At 43.3% G+C, this 18341-nt stretch overlaps 1 protein-coding gene across 1 annotated transcript in view; it reads left to right on the top strand.

Annotated features, from left to right (window-relative positions):
• sync (syncoilin, intermediate filament protein) overlaps positions 1–18341 on the top strand; it is a 61971-nt gene that overhangs the window by 27276 nt on the left and 16354 nt on the right. Inside the window, exon 3 of the mRNA XM_072547894.1 lies at positions 17106–17230. Within this exon, the coding sequence (XP_072403995.1) occupies positions 17106–17230 (125 nt within the window). The remainder of the gene's footprint in view (positions 1–17105; positions 17231–18341) is intronic.

Raw genomic sequence — 18341 nt, 5'->3', positions numbered from 1 at the left:
TTTTAGTTTGATCTTCCTTATTTTAATTTCTAATAGGATCTATAGACTATAAATACATTATAAAAACTAAAAGAACTGCAGGCACTGTAAATCAGAAAGAAAAACAGAAATTGCTGGAAAAGCTCAACAGGTCTGGCACCATCAGAACACAAGAGGAAGGGTCACTGGACCCTAAACGTTAACTCTGTTTTCTCTTCATGGATGCCACCAAACCTGCTGAGTCTTTCCAGCAGTTTCTGTTTTGTTATCGAAAAATACATGTTCTGTTGTCATAAAGGAGTTAAATCTTGCTGAAATGAGAGATGTGGTTTTTTTGAAGATTTTCTTCTAACACTCACCAGGACAAATGCAATATTTCAAACAATTGGCAAATTGACTCCGGCTGCGTCATTGTTATGGAGAAAGCAAGAGTGTGACAGGTTCTCAAAGCTCCTGGGTAATTTGGAAAACAGGTTTAACACACCATTCCATGCTGCTCCAGGGGAGCAGATTTGCAAGTGGTATTTTCTGCTCATAGGAGGCTTCTATTATTCCATAAAGACATTGTCCCCCCACCCCAACGTTAAATAACAGAGTGTATGGATTTTAGTGTTAGTTTGGCATCAGTTATATTGGGACTAGTACAGATTTATCAATGGCGAGAATGCTACTGTGTGATTCTCAGCAATTAGCAGCTTTTATTCTTGGGTTAATATCCCAGACAGGGCAACTAGGGATGGGCAATAAAGGCTGACCAGCCAGTGATGCCCACATTCCAGAACATGAATATGTTTTTTAAGAATTGCTGAACTGAATTCAGACCAAGGATGAAATTTGGACCCCTGTCGCCAGGACCTTAGCCTGCGCCTTAGGATTCTAACCCCTAGTGACATGACCACGACACCACCATCTGCTCCTGCTAAAGTAAGGGAGCATTAATCGTATGGCACAGGGAATGGGTGCAACCATATCCAGAGTAATGTACTGTTTGGTCTCTTTATATAAAAGTGATGTACCAGCATTAGAGACAGTTCAGAGAAGGATCACCAGGCAGATTCGTGGAATGAATGAGGAAATGTTGAGCTGGTTTGGTTTTAACTGATTGACATTGAGAAGCATGGGAGGTGACCTAATTGAATCATATAAAATTCTATGGGGAATTGACAGGGTAAACATAGAGAAGAATTATCCCCCTTTGAGGGATGTTGTATAAATAATCATAACCCGCTCATCATGGTGTCTGAGCTCTCTGGACCATTGTTCACTATAAGGTACTCTCTTTCAGGGTGGCGGTCTACAATAGGGCTTACAGAGTCTGCTGTGGGAGAGGAAAACCACGCGGGGCTCTAATGAGAACAGGCTCCAGTCATAAACAAAATGCTGTTTGTTGCAGATAGCAACAAGTTACACCAATGTGAGGGACACTGTGACAGATTGGGTGGGAGATTCAGATTGTGCGTCTTACTGCTTTGGGGATTCCGAAGCTGTTGTCCATGTGAATGTACATGAATAACATCAGAATGGACAGTGCTTAAGACATTGTTAGATCTCATAGTTTCCAATAAGAGTCCAAGTGGAGGGGTGGTTTCAGGTTGTCTTTATTGCAGCTTTGTTTTCAGTACAGCTTCATTTCTTCAATAAGACACATAAAAAGCTTCAGAATGTCTTAACTTATACAGTTAAAACTTAGAGCGCACATGCACATCCGCACCTGCACCTTGTTTGCTATTGGTCAGCAGTGCAAAGTTATCCCGTCGCATTTGGCTCTCTGGTACAGTAACTTATACAGTTCAAGCTTGCCTCTGCAATTTACCTGACACTATGTAACTGTTGATGGTCTTTAACCTGAAGGAAGTATTGCCACACTCAGCAATTTCAGTGTATTTCCAAGTAAGCTAATCATATCACTGAACAACAAAGAGATGGACAGGCTTGTGGCTCACCTCTGGTTCTCCATAGTTTCATGGTGTTACCAGACTCTCTTATCTCCCTTCTTGAGGCTTTTCAAAATGGATAATTATTCAGTGATCATTTGCCAGCAGAACCTGTTAAGTTATTTTTTTCTGAGTTTCTTAGGCACTTGATGCAACTGCAATATATCAGCTTCTGAGAACAACAATCAAATTTTATTAAGCAAATACAGTACAAACTTTTGAGAAATTCTTCACAGTCTTTGCCATGCTTGTGAAGCATGTCGAAAGTTTCTCTGAACAAAGGAAACAGTCCTTCCTTTATACAGAATCTTCACATCACAGTAGGTAATGCCCACAAGACAACCCCAGCCTCTCCCCCACAGTCACATGCCACTCAAGACACAATGTAGTGACCCAATCATCTCCAGAAACAATATAATGTAAATCATCCTTTAATAGTCAAATCTGTTGTGAATCGTTTCTTAAATACAGGGAGTAGTCGGAATTCCAAATGTAATGTTCTTATTGATTTCTGAATAGGAGATGGTGACAATGTAACTGGTTCTGAGTGGCAAGGGATGGTAATATAACTTCCTTACAATCTACCTGTAAGTCAGAGACATCCCACCTGCCTCAGGACTTCCAATTTCCTGCAGGTCAGCAGAGCAAATTAACTCTTTAATATCACTAACTGTATTAACTGCCAATTAATTGGATACTTGCCTATTACTTCAGGACCGTTTAAATTTCTCATTACAGGAAATACAGAAGAATAAGTAGATCTAAGTGGATCGATAACTACTTTGGAATCTATATCTATGATTATCTAAAGAATCTTAACTAAAGCCTACTCTTAATATTACAATAGATTGACTAAATAATTCAAGAGAAACAACTAATTAGTGTGAAATGTTCTTATCTATGTCTTATGTGTAAGCAACTGCAGCTGTATATTCTATCTTAGTCCAGTAACCTTGAGTCTACAGAGCTATTATTGTTCCACTTGTGAAGACTATATTAAATAAATATTTTCCCAAGGGCTCTAACTACTATAAGCCACGTTCTGCTGCATTATCCATAGATAGCCGGCAGCCATTTTGTGCTGCTCAGTCATGGATAGGCCTAACAGGCACTCCTCAACATTAACCCTTTCAGCTCTTTACATCCTCGTACACTATTTCTCCCAAATTTTTCCCATGATGAATGCTTATATATTTTGGTTTACAGTAAATATATGTTGTATAATATACAGATAATGTATGTAATTACTTTAACCACAACTGCATCTCCCCCAAGTCTCTGACCTCACAGCTTCAGGTCTCGAGATTTCACTTATCTCCCAGAACAATTCAACCAGATAATATTTTATTGCTTAGATTCCCTTCGCGGAGCAATGGCTTCATCAGGTATACTCCCAATTGTAGAAGAAGTATATGAACTTGTTCAGCTTCTTGTCTAGTATTGAATTTGGAAGCTATTCTGTATTCATAAAGTCTTCTGCTCCAAAGGTTCAACACTGTGTTCAAATTGGCCCTTCTCTGAAATGAAATCTTCTGAGCAATGTTGTTACTGGCAAAGACCTAGCAGTATTATTACAGTATTAATCTGGAGACCCAGGTAATGTTCTGGAGAATTTGGGTTCAAATCCTGCCATGGCAGATAGTTAATTTGAATTCAGTTAAGAATTTGGAGTTAAGGGTCTAATGATGACTTTGAAACCATTGTCAATTGTCAGAGAATCCATCTGGTTCACTAATGTCCTTTCGGGAAGGAAACTGCAAACCTTACCTGGTCTGGCCTACATGTGACTCTAGACCCACAGCATTAACTACCCTTTGGGCAATTAGGGATGGGTAATGCTCACATCCTGTGAGTGAATTTAAAAAAAAAACGTCATTCTAAGGACTTGGCTGGAACAATTTCTGTTTCCTTAACAGACATCACTGAATTAATCACTCTGTCTTCAGCTTTAACAAACAATTCTTGGAGGGATCTTGGAGTCCATGTGCATAGATCTCTGAAATTTGCCACCCAGGTGGATAGTGCTGTTAAGAAGGCATACGGTGTGTGTTAGGTTTCATTGATAGAGGGACTGAGTTCCGAAACCGTAATATCATGCTGCAACTATACAAAACGCTGGTGCGGCCACACTTGGAATATTGTGTACAGTTCTGGTTGCCCCATTACAGGAAGGATGTGGAAGCATTGGAAAAGGTACAGAGGAGATTTGCCAGGATGTTGCCTGGTCTGGAGGGAAGGTCTTATGAGGAAAGGCAGAGAGACTTGGGTCTGTTCTCATTGGAAAGAAGAAGGCTAAGGGAGGATTTGATAGAGACATACAAGATGATCAGAGAATTAGATAGGGTAGACAGTGAAAGACTTTTTCCTAGGATAATGACGTCGGCTTGTACGAGAGGGCTTAACTACAAATTCAGGGGTGATAGATTCAAGATAGATGTCAGAGGTAGGTTCTTTACGCAGATTGTGGTAAGGGCATGGAATGCCCTACCTGTTAATGTAATCAACTCAGCCACATTAAGAAGATTTAAACAATTCTCAGCTAAGTACATGGATGATTTTGGGATAGTGTAGGGAGACGTGCTGAGAATAGTCCACAGGTCGGCACAACATCGAGGCCCAAAGGGACTGTTCTGCGTTGTATTGTTCTATGTTCTATTCCCTTTTAATCACCATTTCTGTAAATAGCTCTCATATTCATGTTTTTATGATAAATTCTCTTCCCTTAATCACTTTTCTAGATAATTCCTGTTGTCTGCAATTTGAATAACTACTTCCCACCCTTACCACAGTTTAGCTTAAATTTCTTCTTCTATTAGACTTAGAATCATCACTATCATAGAATCTTTACAGTGTAGATAGAGGCCACTCAGTCCATTGAGACTGCACCAACCCTCAGAAGAGCATTCCCAGACAGACCCGCCTTATCCCCATGGCTAACCCACCTAACCTGCACATCCCCAAACACTATAGGGCAATTTAGCATGGCCTATCCAACTGACCTACACATTTTTGGACTGTGGAAGGAAACCCGGAGCACCTGGAGGAAACCCACACTGACTGGGAGAGAATATACACACTCCACACAGACAGTCACCCGAGGCTGGAATTGAACCCAGGGCTCTGGTGCTGTGAGGCAGCAGGGCTAAGCACTGTGCCATATAGAATCATAGAGAATTACAGCATGGAAACAGACCCTTTGATCCAACCCGTCCGTGCTGACCAGATATCCCAACCCAATCTAGTCCCAATCTACCTGTTTATCAGGTTAATTCTGGCTCCATGCCATTCCCAGGTATAAAGCCTCATTTTAAATTGCTTTTATGCCCTTTGATTTCCCTTACTGTAGCACTACCTTGTGTTGCCCACTCTGTATTAGCTGTAAGTTCTTTTCTTCACTTCTCACTATCCCAGTCGGGAAATCTGTCCCTTTTGTTAATGTCTTCCCTTGGCCACCAGAGATTTTTACTTCACTCACAGATCCTCTGATGTCCAGATCACCAGTGCCTGATGTAATCTGGAACTTAGTGAGAGGTCAGTACTCAGCTCCAGGGAGATCTGAGCTCTCTCTTGCTGCAATGTGTCTCTTGTCAGGTCTGGAATGCTTTTACCACTGACTGTAGAGACTCACAGACCTCATAGAAATCTAGAAAACAGGATTAGACAAAGTAAACACAGGAAGAACGTTCCAATGACCAGGGAGTCCAGAACCAAGGTTCATTGTCTAAAAAAACAGGTTAAGTTATTTAGGACTGAGAGGACAAGCAATGTCTTCACCCAGAGAGGGGTGAGTCCTTGGAATTCACTGCCACAGAAAGCAGTTGAGGCACAAACATTGAACATTTTCAAGGAAAAATCAGATGTAGTTCTTGGGCTAAAGGGATCAAAGGGTATGGGGAGGAAGTGGGCACAAGGGAATGAGTTGGATGATCACCCAAGATCATATTGAGTAGCAGAGCAGGTTCAAAGGGGCAAAGGGCCTACACCTGTTCCAAGTTTCTCTGTAAACCTCACTGAATTTTACTACAAGCTCCCTTCTGAAGGGGCTGTGAAAGTTGAGCTCTTCCAGTTTCCATGTGTCTGAACGTGCAGCTTCTTAAATCTGTGTCTGAAGATATCACTAGGCCGTTATTGCTCCCACAGTGTAGGAGCCTGCACCAGGTGCCCCCAGTTCATATGAGCAATCTGTACCCTGCTCACAAGCAGGTCAATTTGCTGCTACCATTCCCTTTCCTGGTAGGGATCTACAATACAATCTGCTTTACCTGATGTGGGACATGGAAATTGCTTAGTAATCAGAGAACAGGATCTTGTTTTAACAAGGTGGAGTTTATTGTAGGATAGCAAAAAAAAGTACATCAATATGAGAAATCATGACAGAGACAATGAGAGACCCAAGTGGTCAGCCTTATTCCTGCTCTCTCCATGCCCACTTATGAGATCATCATAGTTGGTGATATTAAAGCCACTCTTTGACATTAACTTTTTCAGACCCTTATATAACAGGGAAATCAAGAGCAAGCCTGCAGAATTTCAGAAGAAGGAGACTCCAATTTAAAACAGAGATGAAAAAGAATCTGTTCTCTCAGAGAGTTGTTAGATTGTGGAATTCTCTTTATAAAGAGCAGCACAGGCAGGGTCATCCAATATTATCAGTGGTGAAGTAAATGGATTTTTGACCTCCAAGGGAGTCAAAAATTATGTGGTATTTGAGATCTGCGGGGTGGGGTGAGGATTGCTGGCCGCATGTTGCACAGGATGGTGGAGACGAGAGCATCACTTTCTGGATTGCTAGAGCAAGGCTCAAAGAGCCCATTGACCTAATTGTGTCCCCAATGTTTATGTTTTGAGATTAGAAAACTTCCAAGTTCACATTCAGGTCTATGTTGATTAATATTTGTCATCCATGTTGAGCTCAGAGTTCCTCACGGAGGGAGAAGCAAACAACAGAAGTGCAGACCTCCCACTCTTGTTGGCTATTGCATGATCCCAGCCAGGAACTGACATGTTGAATATCAGACGAGAACAGGAGTAGGTTCAACCCATACTGCAAAACAGCTTCCTTCAGCCTAGGAAAGCAGTCACTTTGACCAGATCCTGAAACCTCACTATTGTCCTTGGATCTTCCTGACTGACTGTGAGTGAGGTATTGGCCTCAGCCTGAGGAGTGACCTTCAAGGAAGGGAGTATGAGGAATGAGCAAGACTTCTTATAGAAAATAGGCAGACACCAATGAAACCAATCTCTACATAAAACCTTGAATTTATTTCACTTGTTAAATGATTGTTAATGATTATACAAAGATGTCCCTGTATTTACAGAAATAAGCCACAAGATGGAGCTTGTGCCACTTCAAACAAGGTTTTAACCTCAAACTCAATTTTAACCCAAAAAGTGGGAAGGGTTTATGGACAGTGTTGGTGGTGATGACGGGAGGATGATGGGGATGGGAGAGGGGGTTGTCATGGCGCTGTAAGTGGGGACTGGAGTTGGTGATGGTGTGGATGGTATAGCGGGGAATAGTGGCAGAAGGAGTTCAGGATGGTGGTGGTGGAGATAGTGAGGGTGTTGAGGGAGCAGGATGGACTGTTTGGGAGGTAAATTCTTTAAAATTCTTCTTCAAATCTTTTTATTTATGGCTTGAGCTGAGGCCGGAAGGAGAGAAGTGACCAATCGGCTCCAAGGAGGAGACTTGCATATTCAAAATGATAATGAGACAATGAGCTTCATTTGTACAGAACCAAATAACTTACATTACCAAAGAATTGATTTTTATTATTATTATTCTGATTTTAGAATATCACTGTTGACTGAAGATTGGGAATTCTGACAGCTGCCCAAAGGAGGGGGCCTAGTGGATTGAGCTGGTCAATGGCTTCCTTCCATTTTCCTGAATCCAGAGAACCTCTGGGCTTGAGGAAACTGCCAAAGCACCTTGTCACCCATCTCCATCAGACTCAAATCCACCATCCTGCACCAAAGCACCTTCCTGACCAATCCCTGGGATCCAAATGGATTGCCCATCAACCAACATCCCGCCCCTTGCAGCTGACCTGAACTGTGCAGTCAGCCATAGCGTTTCTTGTTGATTCTTTCACTGTGTGGGAATCATTGACCATCTCTGATTGTCCTTGAACTGAATGTCTCACTCGGCCATATCACTGTCAATCTAGAGCCACATGTAGGACAGACCAGGTAAGCACAGCTACAAATCATTTGGGTTTTGGTAATTAATAGTTCCATAGACACTATTAGAACATAGAACATAGAACATAGAACATAGAACAATACAGCACAGAACAGGCCCTTCGGCCCACGATGTTGTGCCGAACTTCTATCCTAGATTAAGCACCCATCCATGTACCTATCCAAATGCCGCTTAAAGGTCGCCAATGAATCTGACTCTACCACTCCCTCGGGCAGCGCATTCCATGCCCCCACCACTCTCTGGGTAAAGAACCCACCCCTGACATCTCCCCTATACCTTCCACCCTTCACCTTAAATTTATGTCCCCTTGTAACACTCTGTTGTATTACTGAGAATAAAGGCAAAATACTGTGGATACTGGAAATCTGAAACCAACACAGAATGCTGGAGAAACTCAGCTGGTGCAGCAGTATCTGTGGTGCAAAAAACAAAGTTAACATTTTGAGTCTGGTATGACTGTTCTTCACAACATAATATCTTATAAAGCTTGACAAGTGCAGTGAGGAGGGGAATGGCTTCATTCTGAACACAATGCCAAGACAGGTTGAGTGTGTAAAATACCCAAGAATGACATCACAGGAAATGTCTGGGTTCATTGATGAGAAATTGTTGTCCAGGTATGAGGTCAAATTGCTTAAAGCTCAACATTTATAACAAAGAAGCAACTACTTGGATTTCGGAAAGGAACACAAGCAAAAGGGACGTAAAAATTAAATTAAATCAAGTCAAAGTAAAATAAAATCATGAAATAAAATGGAAGGAAATGAGAGTTAAGCCAAGGCAAGTAGAATTAACATACTGGTAGGTTTTTACAGGAAATTTACTTTTATTCTAAGTGTAACTACTTATTTCTCAGTGTTACTGCAACAGCAAGTCAGTGGAGTGTACACTGTGCAGTGTGTGAAGTCATGGATGTACCACGTGTCCCAGAAAACATCTGCAGGAACAGTCACCTACTGCATAAGCTTGAGCAGTGGCATATCCAGGAGACAGACAATTATGTCACACCATAGATTAGAATCTTAGAGGCAGAGAGAAAATGGGGTGTCTATCATGCTTGCTAATTCCATTTTGGAAACTGGTAAGAGTGATGGTTCATCAAGGAGAGCAGCCATAGACAAATTCATGGCTCCAAGGGCATTTCACTTACACAATAGGTGAGAAAGGGTTAGGGATCAGAGGGACATTGCAGGCAATGTGAAAACACAACTCCAAGACGGTGTGCTGACTCCCTGTTTCCAGGGCCAAGGGTGTCACAAAGTGGCTGCAAGAGATCCTGCTAAGGGAGTGATCCACATTGGTGCCAACATCAGCAGCAAGACTTCAGGGGAACAGGATGGAAATTAAAAAGCAGGATCCCATGGCAGGACACGTATCCACCTATTTCGAATAACGTGCTTTTCGCCCTCCTGTCTCCCAGAGAACCCTCTGCCACACCATTCCATTGCTCGAAACCTTCCCCCCACCCCGCACCAAACACAATAAAGACAGGGGCCTCTTTTCCTCACCTACCAACTCACCAGTCTCTGCATCCAACGCATCATCCCTAAACACTTCTACCAACTCCAACTAGACCCCACTACCAAGAACATCTTCCCCTTCCCTACCTCTCTTGCTTTCCGCAAGAACTGTTCCCATCGACAGTCCTTGGTTAGCGCCACTCTCCCCATCAAGCCTCCAGATACCTTCCTCTGCAACCAGAAAAGATGCAAAACCTGCTGGTACCCCACCCCACCTCAACTCCATCTAGGGCCCCAAACAGTCCTTCCAGATGAGACAGAGATTCACCTGCCTCTCCTCCAATCTAATTTACTGTATCCAGTGCTCCCAATGTGGTTTTCTCTACATCTGGGAGACCAAACTCAGTAAACTCAGGGAACATTTTACCAAGCATCTGAGCTGGCCTGACCTCCCATTTTAATTCCCCTTCCCACTCTCTTTCTGACATGACCATCCTTGACCTCTTCCATTGTTACAATGAATCAAACTGCAAATTGAAGGAACACCTCATCATCCGTTTGGGCAGCCTACAGCCCAGAGAATTCAACATTGAGTTCTCTAATTGCAAATAGCCTCCCTTCCCTTCCCAAACTCCCTTCCCATCTCCACTCCCTCCCCTTCCCCTCCATTTCTCTCAGCCACCTCCCAGATTCATCCCTCTCATTGACCAACCAGGTCATACCCTCTACCTGTTTCCATCTATCCCCATGTCACCACCCTGCCCCCCCCCCCCCACTCCCTTTATCTGCAGCTCCCCCACACCCACCCCCAGTCCTGAAGAAGGGTTACAGCTGAAATGTCGACTTCTCCACCTCCTGATGCTGCCTGGCTTGCCGTGTTCTTCCTGCATCCTGTTTATCTCCCTAAGATACTAAGACCAACAACCTTAGGATTAGTCCAGGTGCCATGTGCTAGCGAGTATAAAAACAGGAGGATTCATCAATTGAACATGTGGCTGGAGAGCTGGTGCAGAAGGGAGGGCATCAGATTTCTGAGGCATTATAACGAGTTCTGGGGCAATTGGGATCTATAATCCATCCAGTCTGTACATCTTAACAGGACTAGAACTGATGTCCTCACATCAGATTTGTTCATTCTGTTAGGGTGCATCTAATCTAGTGTGTCAGGGGAATGGGAACCTGAGAGCAAGCCAAACTGGAAAACAGTCAAATTAGTAATAGGAAGTAGAAAAGTGATAGGGAGAATAGAAGACAGGAAAAACAAAGCCAAGTGGAGTGTCTGCTTTGATTACGGAATGATGTTAATCAGACCAAGTGAAGGGTATTCTAACAGAATGTATGCAGCATTCACAATAAGGTCAATGATCTAAAGGCACAAATAGAGAGACATGGGTAATACAAGAGAGTGTGGTGCTGGAAAAGCACAGCAGGTCAGGCAGAATCCGAGGAGCAGGAGAATTGACGTTTCGGGCATAAGCCCTTCATCAGGAATGAGGCTTGTGTGCCGGGGCTGAGAGATAAATGGGAGGGGGTGGGGTTTGGGGAAAGGGACCCGTCAACATTCCTGATGAAGGGCTCCTGCCCGAAACGTTGATTCTCCTGCTCCTCGGGTGCTGCCTGACCTGCTGTGCTTTTCCAGAACCATTCTAATCTTGATTCTAATCTCCAGTCCTCACTTGCGCCTTTGGGGAAAGGTAGCTGAGAAAGCGATAGGTGGATGAAGGTGATAGTTCAGAGGAGGGAGTGTTGGACAGGTCTGGAGGACGGTGCCGAGTTGGATGCTTGAGACTGGGATAATGTGGGGGGAGGGGAAATGAGGAAGCTGTTGAAATCCACATTTATCCCATGCGGTTGCAGGGTCCCAAGGCTGAATATGAGGCATTCTTCCTCCAGGCGTCGGGTGGTAACAGTTTGGTGGTGGAGGAGGCCCAGGACCTGCATGTCCTTGACAAAGCGGGAGGGGGAGTTGAAATGTTCAGCCACAGGGCAGTGGGATCAGTGGGTGCGGGTGTCCCAGAAATGTTCTCTGAAATTATCTGCAAGGAGGCGTCCTCTCTCCCCGGTGTAGAGGAGACCACATCGGGTGCAACGGATGCAGTAGGTGACATTGGTAGACATGCGGATAAATTTCTGATGGATGTGGAAGGAAGAGGAGACAGGGCGCCTTCTTGCAGATCATTTCCACCCCGACCCACATGACTCATTCCTGATAAAGGGCTTACGCTCGGAATGTCAATTTTCCTGCTCCTCAGATTTGCCTGACCTGCTGTGCTTTTCTAGCACTACGCTCTTGACTCTGATCTCCAGCATCTGCAGTCCTCACCTTCTCCTAGACATGGGTATGATCTAATTACCAATATAAAAACATGGCAGCATGGTGACCAGGGCTGGAACTGAATATTCAAGGTTATTCAAAGTTTTGAAAGGACAATAGACAATAGGTCAGGAGTAGGCCATTCTGCCCTTCGAGCCTGCACCACCATTCATTATGATCATGATTGATCATCCTTAATCAGTATCCTGTTCCTGCCTTATCTCCATAACCCTTGATTCCACTATCCTTGAGAGCTCTATCCAACCCTTTCTTAAATGAGTCCAGAGACTGGGCCTCCACTGCCCTCTGGGGCAGAGCATTCCACACAGCCACCACTCTCCGGGTGAAGAACTTTCTCCTCAACTCTGTCCTAAATGGTCTACCCTGTATTTTTAAGCTGTGTCCTCTGGTTTGGCACTCACCCATCAGCGGAAACATGTTTCCTGCCTCCAGAGTGTCCAATCTTTTAAGAATCTCATATGTCTCAATCAGATCCCCTTTCAGTCTTCTAAACTCAAGGGTATACAAACCCAGTCGCTCCAGTCTTTCAGCGTAAGGTAGTCCCGCCATTCCAGGAATTTACCTCATGAACCTACGCCGCACTCCCTCAATAGCCAGAATGTCTTTCCTCAAATTTGGAGACCAGAACTGCACACAATACTCCAGGTGTGGTCTCACCAGGGCGCTGTACAGCTGCAGAAGAACCTCTTTGCTTCTATACTCAATCCCTCTTGTTATGAAGGCCAGCATGCTATTAGCCTTCTTCACTATCTGCTGTATCTACATGCTTACCTTCATTGACTGGTGTACAAGAACACCCAGAGCTCTTTGTACTGCTCCTTTACCTAAATTGATTCCATTTAGGTAGTAATCTGCCTTCCTGTTCTTGCCACCAAAATGGATAACCATACATTTATCCACATTAAACTGCATCTGCATGCATCTGACCACTCACCTAACCTGTCCAGGTCACCCTGTAATCTCCTAACATCCTCCTCACATTTCACCCTGCCACCCATTAGTATCATCAGCAAATTTGCTAATGTTATTACTAATACCATCTTCTAGATCATTAATATATATTGTAAAAAGCTGCGGTCCCAGCACTGATCCCTGCGGTACCCCACTGGTCACTGCCTGCCATCCGAAATGGAGCCGTTTATCACTACTCTTTGTTTCCTGTCAGCAAACCAACTTTCAATCCAAGTTAGTACTTTGCCCCCAATACCATGCGCCCTAATTTTGCTCACTAACCTCCTATGTGGGACTTTATCAAAAGCTTTCTGAAAGTCCAGGTACATTACATCTACTGGATCGCCCTTGTCCATCTTCAGAGTTACATGCTCAAAAAATTCCAGAAGATTAGTCAAGCATGATTTCCCCTTCAATAAATCCATGTTGACTCTGACCTATCCTGTTACTATTATCCAGATATGTCCTAATTTCATCCTTTATCATAGACTCCAGCATCTTTCCCACCACTGAGGTCAGATTAACTGGTCTATAATTTCCTGCTTTCTCTCTCCCACCTTTCTTAAAAGGTGGTACAACATTAGCCACCCTCCAATCCATAGGAACTGATCCTGAATCTATCAAACTCTGGAAAATAATCACCAATGCATCCATGATTTCTCGAGCCACCTCCTTCAGTACCCTGGGATGTAGACCATCAGGCCCCGGGGACTTACCAACCTTCAGACCTAACAGTCTCTCCAACACCAATTCCCTTCAGTTCAGGTCCTTCAGCCACTGTTAGTTCAGGGAGATTGCTTGTGTCTTCCCCAGTGAACACAGATCTGAAGTACCAATTCAATTCTTTTGCCATTTCTTTGTTCCCCGTAATATATTCCCCTGTTTCTGTCTTCAAGGGCCCAATTTTAGTCTTAACCATTTTTTTGCCTTTCACATACCTAAAAAAGCTTTTACTATCTTCCTTTACATTTTTTGGCCAGTTTACCTTCGTACCTCATTTTTTCTCTGCTTATTTCCTTCTTAGTAATCCTCTGCTGTTCTTTAAAAGCTTCCCAGTCCTCTGTTTTCCCACTTATCTTTGCTATGTTATACGTTTTCTCTTTTAACTTAACTTCTTAACTTCCCTCGTCAGCCACGGCCACCCATGCCTCCTCCTAGGAGCTTTCTTCCTTTTTGGAATGAACTGATCCTGCATTTTCTGCATTATACACAGAAATATCTGCCATTGTTCCTCCACTGTCATCCCTGCTAAGGTATTGCACTATTGAACTTTGGCCAGCTCCTCCTTCATAGCTCCATAGTTCCCTTTATTCAACAGAAATATTGTAACTTCCGATTGTACCCTCTCCCTCTCAAATTGCAGATTGAAGCTTATTGTATTATGGGCACTACTTCCCAATGGCTCCTTCACTTCGAGGTCCTTGATCAATTCTGGTTCGTTGCACAATACCAGATCCAGAATTGCCTTCTCCCTGGTAGGCTCCAGCACCAGCTGTTCTAAGAATCCATCTCGGAGGCACTCCACAAAGTCTCTTTCTTGAGGTCCAATACCATCCTGATTCTCCCAGTCTACCTGCATGTTAAAATCCCCCATAACAACTGTAGTAACATCTTTGCAACAGGCTAATTTCAGCTCCTGATTCAACTTACATCCAACATCCAGACTACTGTTTGGGGGCCTGTAGATATCTCCCAAGAGGGTCTTTTTACCCTTAGTATTTCTCAACTCTATCCATACTGACTCTACATCCCCTGATTCTAGGTCCCCCTGCGCAAGGGACTGGATATCATCCCTTACCAACATGGCCACCCCACCCCCTCTGCCCGTCAGTCTGTCCTTACGATAGCACGTGTAGCCTTGAATATTCATTTCCCAGGCCCTGTCCACTTGAAGCCATGTCTCAGTTATTCCCACAATATTGTATCTGCCAATATCCGAAAGAGCCTCAAGCTCATCCATCTTATTTCTAATGCTTCGTGCATTCATATATAATATTTTAAATTTATTACTGCCCTCACCCTTCCTATCAACACCTATTTCACTCAACCTTACAGCATGATCCCTTTTTGAGTTTTCTGCTTCATTGATACAGTTGTCTTTCTTGACTTCCCTTGTTCTAACTTTCCCTTCAATTTCCTTCTTAAACATCCAGCTTGTCCCCTCCACCCCGCTGCTTAGTTTAAACGTAGCTGTGTTGCAGTAGCAAACCTACCTGCCAGAATGCTGGTCCCTAACCTATTAAGGTGCAAACCGTCTCTCTTGTATAATTTATGCTTACCACAAAACATACCCCAGTGATCCAAGAATTTAAATCCTTGCTTCCTGCACCAGTTCCCCAGGCACACGTTCAAGACCATTATCTCCCTGTTTCTGGCCTCACCAGCCCGAGGAACTGGAAACAAACCGGAGATAACCACCTTGGACGTCCTGCTTTTCAGCATTCTTCCTAGTTCTCCGAAGTCCCGCTGTAGAATGTCCCTCTTCTTCCCAACATCATTTGTGCTGACATGTACCACCACCTCTGGCTCTTCACCTTTGTCCTTGAGGATTTCCTGCACTCTGTCTGTGATGTCTTTAACCCTGGCACCAGGAAGGCTACACACCATCCTTAAGTCCCGCCTGCTGCCACAAAAACCCCGGTCAGTTCCTCTCACGATGGAGTCCCCTATTACCACGGCTCTGTGTGATGTCCGACTCTTCCGCTTTGTCTCCACGCCAATTTTTGATTGACAGACCTGGCCGCCTCGCAGACTGGCAGTGTCATCTGTCTCTACTGTTTCCAAAAGATTCAACTTGTTCCTGACAGGTACTTCCCCCGGGGTCTCTTGCACCTGTCTCCTCTCTGCCTTCCTCATCGTCTGCTCTCTTCTGGTATGGTCGGTGTAATAACCTCGCTGAAGATCTTGTCCAGAAAGATCTCGTTCTCTCGGATGAGCCTAAGGTCCTCGAGTTCTTTCATCAGTGCTGCAGTATGCTCTGTCAGTAGCTGAACGTGCACACACTTTCGACACTTATACGAGCCAGACACACCAGAGTCGTTGACCTCCCACATCAAGCACGCAGCGCACTGAACCAGCATGGCAGTCATGTTTTCACCCTCTTCAACTGTGGCGTAATCACTTCATTCAACCTCCTTGTCAAAGACTCCTGAGCTAAAGCCTCACTCTTCAATCCACAGGAACTTCCTTGGACCCTCTTTTCGGGGCAAGTCTGTGGACTTTTAATTTAGGTTAGAGGAGGAGGGTGGGAGGAAGACCCTACTTTGTAGGGCCTGGGGTCGAGAACACACCCACTTAAATAACAATCACTTACCTTCCTGACCGGCTTTGCGCTCCGACTTCACTCCCGCCGCTCTCTGCTGCAAAAAGGAAGAGGTGGTGGAGTCAGACTGATCATGTAAGATGGGATCAGTACATTAGTAAAGGATCTTCAGTCAGGAGGCTATATGAAGTCTGTTTGGGTGGAACTTACTCTTGGAATAACTCCAAGGCCACTAAACAGTAGTGATAGAGGGAGATAAGATATTAATCAGGAGATGAGAAAGATTTGTAGCATATATAATGGTCATCATGGATGACTTCAATCTTCATATAGGTTGGGTAAACCATATGGGACTACAAAACACATTAAAAAAAAAGCTGTACATTAGCTATGAATGGCCTTGCAAGAACTATTAAATGGATTACAGCAATTGTACATTCTTTCAATGTGCAAAGACTCAATCACTGCACAAATGGCACCAAAACCTAAATGGATGCAAGGAAGATGTTTCCCCTGGTTGGGGATTCTAATACCAGGGGTCAAATCTTAAATATAAGACATTTAGGACCAAGGTGAGTTTTGTTTTGACACAGAGGGTTGTGAATTTGTCCCAGAGGGCTGTAGAAGCTCAGTCCTTGAATATGTCTAAAAGTAGAGGTTAATAAACTTTTGATTATCAATGGTGTAAAGGGTCATGGAGATAATGTGAGTAAAAGGCTTTGAAGTGTTTGATCAGCCATGATCGTATTGAATGACAGAGCAGGGCCTTCTATGGGCCTTCCCCTGTTCCTAGCGACCTAACTTTAAAGCAGCTCAATTTGTTTTACTATGCCAAAAGTAAGAATTTTCTGCACCTTTACTCTGGAGGTATTGTATACTTCTGTATTGTATATTTCTGCAGCATTATTGTTTTAAGATGTATGAGATTCCTGAAATGCTTTAAAGTGTCACATCCAATGGAGGTTTATGATTTTAACAGGAACAAAAAAGGCAACTGCAAGAAAAAGTCAGTCTCTTGAAAACTGAACTTGGTGTGCAGAAGCAAAAGAACAACAACATTAAACACTTGAAAGAGAGTCTCTCTGAGGAATTATTTGTTTACAAGTAAGTGCCAGATCTACATATAAAACTAGCTGCAGTTTGAAAAACACAACCAAGCAATGTTTTGAAAGGTTTTTGCCATGAAATAAAATAATTGAATATTTGAAAATGTGTTTGATAGATTGTTGACTGAAAAGAGATTGAAAGGTTATAAGAAGTAGGCAGAGAAGTAGAATGCTGCTATAATCAGAACAGCCACATAATTATTATGGCAGAACAATCTCAAGGGACTGAATGGCCTCTTCCTACTCCTAATTCATAGGTTTGTATGAAAAATAATTCATCTAGATGGTGCTTCCCAAAATTTATATTGGGAAAAAAAATATAATACCATTCCATTTTCACAAGAATGATGTGAAGCAAGTGTCATTTTCTATCAGTAATGAGAGTCTAAACAATTAAAAAGCAGCATTTTCTCATTCCATCTATTCTTAATTCCTTACCCAATTTATACAAATTAAGTTCATTATTTTCAATTCGTATTTTCTGAATTTACAAGAATATAGGTTACTATTATTAGGTCCACCAGGCAGTCAAAGCGAATCAAGCAAGTCGTGCAGGAGTCCCCTGGGATCCCACTCATAAGTCAGTTTTCCATGTTGGAAGTTGATGATGGTTTTCAAGGGAATGCAGATAGAGCCAAGTTTCTGGCACAAACAGGCCAACTATACAGAAAGGGAGGAATAAGAAAGCAGAAACAACAGTGGTAGGGGATTCATCGATTAGGGGAAGAGACAGGTGTTTCTGTGGTGGCAGATGCAACTCCGGATCATAGAACAAATTTATACCAACAATATTGATAGAATTAGGGATGAGGTCTTGCATCAACAACTCAGGGACCTATGCAGTGAACTAAACGGCAGAACCATAAAGGGTGCAATCTCTGCCATTCCTGGTGCTATGTTTAAGCAAGTACAGAAATAGGAGAACAAGATAGGCGAATACCTGGCTTGAGCTTTGGTGCAGGAGGGAAGGTTTTAAGTTCCGGGATCACTGGGACTGTTTCTGGGGAAGTTGGGACTTCGATATGACTGCATGGTGATCAGGAGTAAGAACTGAATATCCAGGAGTATTCAGTATTTAGGAAGGACAGACAAAAAGAAAAAGGCAGTGG

Source organism: Chiloscyllium punctatum, chromosome 27, assembly GCF_047496795.1.
Source record: "Chiloscyllium punctatum isolate Juve2018m chromosome 27, sChiPun1.3, whole genome shotgun sequence".
NCBI lineage: Eukaryota > Metazoa > Chordata > Chondrichthyes > Orectolobiformes > Hemiscylliidae > Chiloscyllium > Chiloscyllium punctatum.
Note: the sequence above shows the minus strand (reverse complement) of the source record. Positions and strands in the feature narration are given on the sequence as shown.